The sequence below is a fragment of the Vicia villosa genome, linkage group LG4 (genome assembly GCF_029867415.1).
Source record: "Vicia villosa cultivar HV-30 ecotype Madison, WI linkage group LG4, Vvil1.0, whole genome shotgun sequence".
In the NCBI taxonomy this organism is placed as follows: Eukaryota; Viridiplantae; Streptophyta; class Magnoliopsida; order Fabales; family Fabaceae; genus Vicia; species Vicia villosa.
In genome coordinates this window covers 145,802,472-145,815,418 of record NC_081183.1, presented here as the reverse complement: position 1 = coordinate 145,815,418, position 12,947 = coordinate 145,802,472, and the positions used below count along the sequence as shown (strand labels likewise).

At 32.7% G+C, this 12,947-nt stretch overlaps 2 protein-coding genes across 2 annotated transcripts; one reads left to right on the top strand and one right to left on the bottom strand.

Annotated features, from left to right (window-relative positions):
- Positions 1–1,538: 1,538 nt before the first annotated feature.
- On the top strand, positions 1,539–4,542 carry LOC131595405 (alkaline ceramidase). The gene is made up of 3 exons (XM_058867747.1): positions 1,539–1,695; positions 2,592–2,913; positions 3,673–4,542. Exons 2-3 carry the CDS (start codon positions 2,660–2,662, stop codon positions 4,184–4,186), a joined length of 768 nt encoding a protein of 255 aa, XP_058723730.1. The 5' UTR covers positions 1,539–1,695; positions 2,592–2,659; the 3' UTR covers positions 4,187–4,542.
- A 1,801-nt stretch (positions 4,543–6,343) lies between these two features.
- Positions 6,344–12,558, bottom strand: LOC131595404 (phosphatidate cytidylyltransferase 1-like). The gene is made up of 12 exons (XM_058867746.1): positions 12,358–12,558; positions 12,117–12,272; positions 10,866–11,119; positions 10,451–10,602; positions 10,130–10,271; positions 8,951–9,107; positions 8,686–8,733; positions 8,505–8,591; positions 7,897–8,025; positions 7,729–7,785; positions 6,933–7,016; positions 6,344–6,842 (listed from the first exon to the last, which is right to left on the bottom strand). Exons 2-12 carry the CDS (start codon positions 12,192–12,194, stop codon positions 6,753–6,755), a joined length of 1,278 nt encoding a protein of 425 aa, XP_058723729.1. The 5' UTR covers positions 12,195–12,272; positions 12,358–12,558; the 3' UTR covers positions 6,344–6,752.
- Between the last annotated feature and the right edge of the window lie 389 nt (positions 12,559–12,947).

Sequence of the window (12,947 nt, the reverse complement as noted above, 5' to 3'; positions counted from 1 at the left end):
ATTGAGAATAAAGAATGTTGTCCTTAAATCGATGTTCTAACACTGTAATGCTCCGACCAAATATGGTTTGTATCTCATTATGTTGGTTTTTAATCATGAGATTTACGGTGTCTCAATCTAGACACAAGCCACCATTGCTATTAGCCAACCAATTTTTCAAACTAGCATGCGTCGACTCAACTTTGTTGGTGGTTGTATTCTGAAGGTGTCGGACATTATCAGTCCATGCATAAACAAACTTCTTCTTCACCTACGAATCCATGTGGGCATGTTATCGCGACCATCGAACTCTTGCTTATTAATAAAGTCATTGTGGACATCTACCACCTTTACTACAACCCCTTCAACATTTGGAGAAACATCGACTAAAGGAACTAATTCTTTTGAGATATTATTGGGGTGCGTCATACCTATTTGTAAACAATAACACAAATAACACAAAATCACATGACTGATGAAAAAAACAACACAGACATGTTCCGTAGACGTACCACTGGAACGTGTTCGTCTTCAACACGTTCCGTAGATGTACCTATGGATGAAACATTACATTTTTTTACAGAAATTTGATGCATAATGTGATCAATGCAATGGATTAAGATGAATGTTTACCTAAAATTCTGTCTTCTCTTGCTCCCTTTGATATGTTGCACCAAAAAGTTGGAGTTTTGGAGTGAACAATGATATTGATGATGTAGGATTTTTAGGTTGTGAAGGTGAGTGTTGAAGAAGAAAACCAACAATTGGGGGTGATCATGCTGGTTTAAACTTTATCAGATAGTTCCGTATGTACATCTACGGAAAATTCTGGCGCTAAGACATTTCGTCGATGTACCTACGGAAAAATTCCTGAAATGAATTAATTTGAAGTTTTTCCAACGTTCACTACTTTAAAATGCTTCTGTGGATGCTACTCCGGAAAAAAAATTGTAAAAAAAGTGCTTCCTGGTGTGTATTTCCAAAAACAGGGGGCATAAATGAAATTTCGCAAGGTGGCCAATGTTTGCCCCGCCAAAACCCGCCGCCCCTATTCATTCCGCCTATCTCGCCTTAAGTCCGCCTTTTTTTAAGTTAATTATAGTAATTTTAACTATTAATGATTTAATTTATACATTTATTTGTGAATATATACAACATTTTTTAAGTAAAATTTGTTAAAAAGATGCATTATAAAAAATTATTCTAAAAAGTAAGTAAAAATTTTAATCAAAAGATAAAAAAAAATATTAATCTATTAAAAAATGAAAAAATAAATTAATAAAAAAAACGGACAGACTTGATTTTTAGACCCATTTCGACTTGGTGGGTATGTCCACCTCATTTTTTTTTTCTTTTGCGGACATAAAGCGAGACAGGGCAGGCGGCCCATTTTATCACCTTTATTTCAAGGAATAAATTGAGATTTTATAGATGTCAAAGCCCAGAATTTTTTTAATTTATATCTACCGTCCGTACGGTATACCTCTCAATCAATTATATATACTTAAAATCAAATTGTTAAAAAATTAAACGAGATTAATAATAAAAAAAACCTAATTAACCCCAAAATTAGTTCCGTTTAAAGGTCACGCCGTACGAGGAAAAGAGATTATCCCTCTCTGACCGAATATTATTTCAAACAGAAACACAGAGAAAGTGATGAGATGAGATGAGATCTACCTATTTCTTCACAATCCCTTTCTTTTTCTTCCTCAAGTATGCTTCTTTTCCATTATTACTTCTATTATTGCTTTTCTTTTTTTGCACCACTCAGATTCGATCCAATTCCACTCCTGCATATCAATTTTTTTTTTTTTACAATTTTTGTTTTTTTTATCCTTGTTCGATCTGGTTATGTTATGTCTGTCTTCGTTTATAAGGAATACTCTAATGTTGTGTTTTTTTTTTTAAACCCAAATTGCTGTTTTTGTTTGTGTTGAAGTTGTTGTTTGGGAGTGACTATTGTGGTTCCTTGATGTGTATGTGTGTTAGGGATTATTAGACATTATAGAATTCAAAGTTTGAACATTGTTTTTTGCTCAATTTTATATTCTTCTAAAGGTATTTTATTTTCCAGCGAACATTATTAGGTTTTTTTGAGTTTATTTCTTGCATTTGTGCATCTACATTGTTGTTAATGTTAGGTAATATCCGAGTTGTCGACCGCGGATCACAGAAAATAGTAGTTTGTTTAGATTCTGCTATGCTATAGCGCGCTACCATATCTGTTATTTGACGATATCTTGTGCTAAATTGTGTATGATATAACAAAACAATAACGGTTTGCTAGAATTACGCTACGCAATGGCACTATACTGCTATTTGACAACACTGAGTAATAGTTTACTTATATCACTTGGAGTTAGAACTCTAGTAGATAGGAACTTTTATGTTGTTTTTCATATTGTGTTGATTTGAATAGAAGCATGGTTCTGGATAGAATATTATGGCGTAAGTTGATTCGTGTAGGCGATTCCACTTAGTGGAATAAGACTTGGTTGTTGTTGTTGTTGTTGTTGTTTATCATGAATACTTACTGTCTTATTATCTACATCCCTATGAACGAATTGCAGGACTGATTCTATTTTCCTATGCTGCCACATGATTTGCAGGAATTTGTGATCTCTGCAGCTTTATATACAGAAATCTAGATAAGTAAACCGTCTGGCTGTAGAGGAGAATGGCAGAAACGATATCTAGCTTTTGGGGTCCAGTTACGTCAACTATAGAGTGTTGTGAAAAAAATTATGCATATTCATCTTATATTGCAGAATTTTTCAACACAATATCCAACATTCCGACCATTCTTTTGGCTCTCATTGGTCTTATAAATGCTTTTAGACAACGGTTTGAGAAAAGATTTAGTGTTCTTCACGTATCTAATATGACACTTGCCTTTGGAAGCATGTTATACCATGCTACCTTACAACATGTGTAAGTATTGATTTTGGTCTTCTTATGCAGTATTTGTTTGATTTTGTTGTTTGTTTTCACCAGCATTTCTTTCTCTAACCTCATAAATATAAATCAATTATTATATACATATACAAATCTGATTCACCACTTTTGTTAATTGCGGATTGTGAAATATAGCATTTTGTTTAAATTATGTCATGTCACAGTGCTATAGTTGTTATTTGACAACACTTTGTCCTAAATAGTGTATCTCAGAACCATATAGATTTGCTCAAATTTTCTGCTCCTCTATTTGACCACACTTTGATGCACACAAGACACTTATGCATTTGAATTAAGAAGCTAATTTTTATGCCACCACATCCGTTTCCCCCTTGTATTTCTTCATATCCTATGTTAAACGACCTTATTTTTGCTACTGGAAGGAAGAGTTTTATTTTCAAAAGGGCTAGATAGATCAATAATGTTATTGTGACTACAATAACTGTTTCATTATATTTGAGTGTTGATTGTTAAACTATTTTGGTACTAAGAGCTAGTTAACCATCGTCATTTGAGGGTTGGGATTTTTCTTCGTATGCATAACATATTATCTTTCTGTGAAATTAGCATGCATAATTAGTTTCTTCTGCTGAAGTTCCTAGGTGTGTGTTCTCTACCGGAACGCATAGTTTGATTATTAATTTTGTCATAGTTTATAAAAGAAAAAAGTTTGTCAATGAATATCTATTGTTTTTGGGTGACTATTTATTCTTCAAATGTTTCACTTTAATTTAGGCAACAGCAGAGTGACGAAACTCCTATGGTGTGGGAGATTCTTCTGTACATGTACATCCTCTACTCTCCGGATTGGCACTATCGTAGTACAATGCCCATATTCCTATTTCTGTATGGTGTTGCTTTTGCTGGTGTCCATTCGTTTGTCCGTTTTGGCATTGGCTTCAAAGTCCACTACGTCTTTCTCTGTCTCCTATGCATTCCAAGAATGTACAAGTATTACATCTACACCGCAGATGCGTGTGCCAAGCTGATAGCAAAGCTATATGTAGCCACTCTTCTATTAGGAAGTTTGTTTTGGCTATGTGATCGAGTTTTCTGCAAGGAGATATCCCAATGGCCGGTTAATCCACAGGGCCATGCTTTATGGCATGTTTTCATGGGCTTCAATTCCTACTTTGCAAACACGTTCTTGATGTTTTGCCGGGCTCAACAACGTGGCTGGTCTCCGAAAATCGTTTGTTTATTTGGTGTTTTGCCGTATGTGAAGATTGAGAAACCAAAAAGCCAATAAGAGAAGATAGTAGAAGATGAAAGTTTATATCATATGATGATACATATTGGAAGAGTTATCTGTATTTCGTTCGCCGTTGGTTCTCAGTTTTGTTTTTCTGATTTAGATTGATTTAAGTGATGATAATTTTTATATATTTTGTTGCAGTTTTAGGACATGTACCATATTTAAGCCCATATGGATATGCTTTCTTGGTCTGAGACTTTTGTTAACAGTACTTATGATGACAACCAAAAGTTTTGCAGTAACATGGTTGTTTGTTTCTCAGTTTCATACCACATTTTTAATTGTAACATATTATGTAAACCCTTTCTAGTTGAGTTTTTGAATATGTTATTAACTTGTGGAGCTTTAAACATTGTTTTCATTGAGAAATTTCCCTTCTGAAAGTTTCAAGGCTAGGTTGGAATGAGACAATATTAGAGCAAATAATGTGTGGCTAATTACAATATCAGAAAACTAAAATCACTACTATTCATGAAGTAACAAACTATATTGGCGAAATTGGATCTACCAAGTCCATAATGCTTTGGTAGAGTAAGTAGCATTTCCTATGTCTTTCTATAACTCAATCTTTTCAAAAGAATGACATGATATGAAACTCTATTTAAAAATTTGTTTAGCAAGAAGCTATTTAAGTGGCAATAACTGAGCAATACATTTTCAAAAATAATTTAAAATTAACAATGAGATAGTGAAAAAAGTATTTTTACAGAACAAAGAATTGTTGTGACCCGATTGGCCTCGGAGCCCAACATATTAGATCTAAGATTTGTGGAACATCTAGAATTGATTCTAAAACTTTATTTGGGAGTTCAAAGGGTAGAGGAAGACAAGGTTTCGAAAATGAATTTTTTAAAAAAATTGAAAAATTTTCAACATTTTTTGAAAAAAAAAATTTATATATACTTTGTATACTTTTAGTTTTTGAAATATTTTAAGAACAAAATTTATATTTGAGTAATTTGTCTTAGTCCTCTAAACCCTTCCTCCAATATAATTTTTTAATTCAATCAAATTAAAGAGATTTTAGTTTTTGAATAAAAATAATTTCTTAAAACTCTCTTCACCTAAATCATTTTATTCTTTTCACTTAATTCTTTCATTTTTTCAAAATTCTCTCCTTCCTTCCCCTCCAAACTCTTAAGCAAAACATAAATGTATATAATTGATTTTAATATATTTGATTATTCTCTAGTAAATGTATATAATTTATTTTAATAATTTATTTTATTTGAAATTAAGATTGATAGCTTTTGAATTTAAAATAATTTTAAACTAAATTTATTGTTCAACTCTATTTTGCATAAATTTATCCAAACTAAATAATTTTATCTTCGACTCACTTTTAACCAAAATCAGCTTTACAAAATTAATTCCCTCACTTTATTGGCTAAATCAGTTTTACAAAATTAGTTCACTCACTTTATTTTCTTCATCGCAAAATGAAACACATCTGACTATGACTATTTTAGATACATAACACTCAAGTCTCATATAGATAGAGATTTAAATCATTGAATCGTAATGCAAGTGGTATATTTACTTTTGTTATCAAAATAAAATTCAACACCACACTCTCAGTCACAGATAGATATTTAAATCACATCATATTCAAAATCTTTTTTCACCAAAGAATAATAAATTTTATAGTGTAATTCCCAGAAAAAAGACAACAATGCGAGAAAACAACACAAAGGTAGGAGCTCTAAATCCAAATCAAATCAAGGTGAAAATCAGAACTCAACAAGAATGGTTTGATAGTGATTTAATTTGCATCATGTTCAAAATCCCTTTTGACTTTGGAGTAATCAATTCTGTTGTGTAATGCCCAACAAAGAAGACAAGTCAAGAAAACAACACAATCATGCATAGGAGCTTTAAATCCAAATCAAAGTGAAAATCAGAGCTTAAAGTATGAAGTGATAGTGATAGTGATAGTAATAGTATAAAAAACATTAAAAATGGTGAATTTATGAGAAAATTTGAATCATCGTGATAATAAGCTGAAAACAATTTATTGACATGTTATAAATTATTTTTATAAATTCTCAAACAATCTCATGTCAGTCAATATATAAACTCAGTTAAGTCACTACAGAGAGGTATATAGTTAGTGTTTCCCTTCACCACAAGTCACTACAGAGAGGTATATAGTTAGTGTAGAACAAGATTTATTGTTTATCGCAATGGAATCAACTATCCAACAGTCATTCAAATTACAGTTAATTTAAAAATGTTAACACTCCCCTCAAGGAACTGAGTAACAATACAGGCGTTCCTCTTAGGCTGCCATTGGCTATTTGAATATTCCAAGATATTCAGTGAGTTAATGGCTGTTAAAGTAAATCAATCAATAGAATATTCAATAACATTAATGAGAGAAACAGAAGGGGATGTTTTAACTGTCAAAGTACACACTATACACATCTTGACAGGTTCCTGAATCTTTTGTTTCGTTTCACTCGAAAGATAGAATGCGCATTTAATAGTATCTTTTTCCATTTCCCTGGGAAATGAAGGAATCAAATAGAAGGAGAAAGGACAAATACACCTCGTAATGGATCTAAGACATCCTTTCAATTCCTTGTTGCAACATTTCCCCAAGCCTCCTATACAGAGCTTCTTGTTCATCGAATGATAGGTTCATCAATATCTGAAGCAACCAGCGTAAACACCATCAATACAACATCTTTCAAAATGTTATTTAGAAGAGTGTGTTGCTAGCATTTTTAAAATAAAATACCTGGTCCAAAAGCATTTCAACCGATAAACTTTGCGGCACAACAAAGGACTGATGATATATATACGCAAACACAGCCATAACCATCTACACAAGGACAAATTGGTCAAATATTACTTGACTTCTACTTGCACATTAAAGCAGGATACTAGGGTGGTTTTCACTTTCAGCCTCGTACTCATATTGAAATGAAAAGGACTAAAGATACAAATAGTATAAAGGAGGAGTTAAGTTAAAATTAGTGACATGTGAAGGAGCAAAAGTAGGTCAGTATATAACTACATATTACTAATATTAGCGCAAAATACCTCTACCCACTTTCACAAATGGTCTAAAATAAAATCATTCTATTGATTGCATGATTATCAGTCATTGAAGATTTTCAGTAAGTTCGTTGAAGATCCAATGAGGTCTGAATGTTTTCGATTACTAGAATTAAGTGAACTGTAATCATCTTTAATGCTTCATTATTTTCTTCCTGGGAATTTCTTTTTTTTATAACTTCTTTTGGGGTAGGGCAGAGATGTGGGAAAGAACTATGGTTTTGATTCTTTTGAGTATAGTTTACTTATTATGATATTCCCAAGTAGTCAAATATTACCAAGTTAAAATTATTTTGTACTTCCTTCGGATTGAATTATCAGCAAATATTGATCAAATCAAGTATATTAAGAAAGGTAGTTGATCCCATTTAATCTAGGCAATTCCATTAAAAAATTAAGCCTATTACCTCTATGACTAATAAATTTGGTTATTGGAAATATAAATTTAAATTAAATGATGTATATCTAAAGTCTACCTGGCAGTCCATTCTGTCGGTAATTCCACCATGTCCTGGAATACTATCACCAAAATCCTGCAAGAAATGGGAACAGCCGTTATATCTATTTATATCTCAGACTTAAATGGGTGATATATTCTCACATGATCGCATCTTGATCAGAAAAATAAAGTGCCAAGAGCGTACCTTTATTTTAAAAGCCCTTTTGAAACCACTTGCAAAGAAGCCTCCGAAAGGTGCAATAATTGAAGCAAACAAACCAAGACATAAAGCATGCCATTGAACTGGTAGGATTGATATTTCTTTCCAAGGAAACTGCACAAAAGAATGTACAGTGTGTCAAAAGATATGATTTTCAGGGTGCATGATTGAATTCTCTTGATTACAGTAGAATCAAATTTTATAAGCTGAACCACAAAACAGAAATAGAAAATTTAAATTCAGTGGTTTGTAGAAATGTCGGCTTTCAAATCCTATGACCAACTCAGTGATAGGATCAATAGAGTGAATCATTGATGGAGCAGTCTGGGTGTATGACCCAGCTGTTTTCAAAGTAATCCCTGCACTTCTTTATCCAGATTATATTCACATTCCAATTCCATAGCTTTTCAAGTTTTTTGAATCTCCTAAGTCAAATTAGATGTCTTTCCTGCTGTTTGAGGCATTCGAATTATGTTATTTGTATGGATAAGTTATCTGGTGAATTTTGTACTACTACCCTACATAGCCATACACTGCAAAGATATTGTTGTAGGTTATAGAATTAAAAGTTCAGATGAATGTCAAGTAATTACCCATTGAGGAGTCCATCCTAACAACGAGTAAGATTCTGGCTTAAACAGTAGACCAGGATCACAGTCAAGCCAACCAGTTGATAGATCCTGCATTTATTCCCACCATGTTGGTGATGTGAACACAAGTCAGTTGGTTGTTGAAATAAAGACCTTTAAATACATGGGGTGTCAAGAGAGCTACCTTCCTTGGACATGTAAACCACGGAGAACGACCCATGATGTTGGCAAGCTGCAAAATGAGTTTTGTACAATGATATTAGCGTCCAGTTCAGAATAACTTCATTGATACTTAAAGACTAAAAGCAAGAATTTAATTGCCATAAATATGATCATTCAAAAATGTTTACAATAATGAATATATATAACATCACAAGTGATTCTGGATCAATGAAATCATTACCCCAAAAAACGTGTTTTATCTTCATTAAGTAATTAAATTTGCTCACCATGAATGCAGATATGATGGTTGTAACAGATGCCCCAATAAAACCCTCCCAGGTTTTCTTTGGCGACAACTTAATCAAAGGGGTTTTTCCAAAGAAGAAACCAAAGAAATAAGCAGCAATGTCATTAATGACAATAAGTGTTGCTGGAAGAAGAAACCTGTACAAAAAGTCAGCAAAACAGAAAAATCAATTCAATTAAAAAGCAATGGAGCAGTGACAAGTTCTGTTCATGTAATAGTACATACATACACAAAATCAATTCAATTAAAAAGCAATGAAGCAGTGAAATGTGCTGTTCATGTAATAGTAAATAAATATACAAAATCACTTCAAATCTTGGCAGTCAGATGATGCCATTTTATAAGCAAGAAAATGATTTTTAGAGAAAATGAATTAAATAATACCTTCAACAATCAACCAAAGTAAAAAGTAAACGAGGGGGGAAAGATAGACGTGAATAGAGGTTAGAATGATTTAAATGGAGAATGACTTATTTACATCATTCTAACCTCTATTCACGCTTATCTTTTCCCCTCAATTACTTTTTACGAGAATATTCATATAACAATGAGAATTCTAGACATAAAGGTATGGCCTCATATCTCCGATCTCATTTGTTTGTTTGCTCTCTCATCAATAACTTAGCTTATGCTTATGAATGTAATTAGAAGTTCAACAGCCTTTCAAAGACTATTTGATTCCACATTTGCTTAATATAGAGTGTTTCATTTTAAAACTTCATGTCCATCTCTGAAAAGTCGGCAAGTAATCCTATTTTACAGCTTTATTGGTTTTCCAAAAAGTCATCTGTTAGGAGAGTATAATTACTTGGGAACCTCCCATGCGGTAGTAAATTGTCCCTCATTGCTCAACCCCTAATCTTTTCTCCATCTTTTTTCCTATCCTAAGACTTCAGTTCCACTGTTTTGGAAAGAACTGAAAACTCCCCAAGTGATTTAGCCTACTTGCTCACCAAATATGCAATTTACTAAACCATCCTTTCAGGTAATTACTACGGATCAAATACCTATCCGATACCATCTAACATAACAGTTGTTGACATGGATTACGAACAGCATCATGAAATATAATATCATGCAACAAGAACCATAAAAAATAGTCAAGTTTTTTGGGCATAATTATTGAACAATCATTATTTCCTTTTATTGGTTAAATTACCAGAAAATCCCTTCAAAAATGCTTGGCACGGTGAAAGAGGACTGCCCAAATACAACAATCAGAATCATGTGTGTCCAAGCATACTGGCCAAATTGATACTTGTACATCTTCTTCTTCAATGTGAGAATAAACCATATGAATCCTGAACCCAATCAATAAAACAGAAGATAATCAAAGTATAAGAGTACTTACGATGGTGCAAAATCATTAGTAAAATTGCAATCCTAAAGAAACTAGAAACCAAATTTGCTAGGCAACTGGACAATGCATAAAACCCAGCCCATGAACATTAAAGCAACAAAAGTGATATGCATAGGTTACCTGTAATGTACAGGGAATAGCAGACAACCATATGATACTTTATAAGACTGCTCACAAGCCGATATAAAACCTTGTCGGAATTTACTGTGTTAACCAGGCGCTGACTCAGAATACGTCCATAAACAAATAGCATTGCAGTGAAGAAAAAATGCCTGAAATGAGATATGCCAATTAAAATTGGAACAAGTTATTACATGTTTTTCTTTTAAGTCAGATGGCGGATTATGGCGCAGAGTCAAATATCCTCCGTATAAATAGGGTGCGGCAGCCTATGGCAGATATAATGGTGTTGCAGAGGCAGGCACAAAACCTGCCATGCTATAATGCCGCGATACCGCGGTAGCAGAAATTTGACAACGCCAACATAAAATAATAAATTTCCTTGCAGTGAGATTAATGAGTTTACAATATATACCAATTTAATAGCCTAAATCCTGGAAGCTGCTTATCTTCATGAGCTCGGCGGAGTAGATTGAAAAGTTCTCTTGCCATGAAGATTTGAATGACCACAATCATTGCAGTAATGTAGAGGTGACCCATATAGATGATCAACACAAAGCTCCCAATCATCCAAACAGATGAATATGCACGAATTAACATGGACTTGTATTTGCTTTTGTCATTAACAAGTAACTGAGCACCGTTTGATTTACTAACTTCTGGAATAACCTGATATAAAGACATCGTACAATAAACCACTTTCAAAATGTATACGAAAACTTTTCCAAACAGATGTATTGCAGAGATTCCGTTCCTAAATCATTCAACTTATTAATTTCATGTTTGGAATCACAATGAGTCAGTGTTGTCGATCGTCTACTGAGAAAAAATGTGATTTATTCAAATTCCGCAATGTATTATTCCGATAGCGCCGCTATAGTCACTATTTGCACATTTTGTTGTAAATAACGTATCACAGAACAATAGCAATTTGTTCAAAACCTACTATACAGCGTCACTATTTAACAACTCTGCAGTGAATTTGACAAAATTATATTTTGCTATTGTTCAGGAATATGCAATGCTATAAAGCCGCTATTTAACAACCCTAGAATGAGTTTCACAAAATCACTGGACCGTTGTAATTATGCCGTAACTCCAAAATACAATTTTTGCCAAAACCACAATGGCACACTGTTATTCTGCCAAATTAACCCCCTATGGAGGCAAAATCATCAAGTAACATAATACAAACTATGAAGCGCAGACACCCGAACACAACCCCGACATTGACACGGCGACACAAGTAATAATTTAAAAACCCGAACAGGACCCCGACACTGACACGGCGACACCAGTAATAATTTTAAAAAATAAATAAATAAAACTAATCACAAGTGTCGGTGCAGATATCTTGCACGTGTCTGAAACCGACACAGACACAGCCTAAATACAAAAGATAAAAATATAAAACCTAGATTTATTATTAAGTCAAAAATAAAATAAAATAGACCTAGCCTCCAATCATAAGCTTTCCATACTTAGATATAAATACATTAGACAAATTTTACATTCTCTTCAAATTTCAGGTTAATCAATAGTACAAATTGAATCAGTTTCAACATTAAAAAAAAAAAAAAAAAACTACTAACACACAATACTTTTAATTAATACATAAAAACACAGCAATTAAAAGTTCGAAATCAAAGTTTAAGAACTAATTAACCTCATTAGAGCGTTTCCGGTGCCTAACCCGTCCAGTGTTAGTTGACGGAGAACTACTACTAGTAGTATCCTTTTGCATAGCTTCTTGAATCAAAATTTCACCGAAATTGAATCAACGTAAAACGAACATGTGTAACCGCCACAAAGTATAATAAACCTGCAAAGTCATAGAAAATGATGAATTGGAAGATGAAAAAGAGTTTCAGATTCAAAAATTTCAAAATCAGAAACAGTAGCGAAACCTTGTTTGGCGCTGCACGACGAAGACGATAGTGAGAGTGCGAAGAAAAGAGGCTATAAGAGGCAAATACGAAGAAGAATATTGATATAACCCAATCGGTGATGAAGCTTTTTTTTTTTGTTGCTAAAATTCTTTTTCTTGTTCTTGGCTTAACAGCGCACGCACAGATACTGATGCAATAGGATCATTATTGTGAGGGATTCTGATTCCTTTATTTTTTTTTTTATAATTTATACTATTTTTTATCATTATACTATTTTTTATCATTATACTATTTTATTAATTTATGATTTTTTTTTCCTTTATGGTGTTTTATTTTCTGATTCAGTGTATTCGACACAAAAATAGTATATTGTTGAATTTATAATGTAGGTCAAATTAGGAAATTTAATGTATACTGTAATTTAACCAAAATGCTGAATGAAAATTTCAAAAATTAATCATACAATTATGATTTAGTCAAATAATTTTAAATTTAAAGACATGATTAATAATTAATATTGTGTGGCACGCGTGATAAATATTCAATCTTTTGAAATCACATTTATAAGTGGTTATTTAAATATTTTAACAGTTTAATTTAAAGTTTGA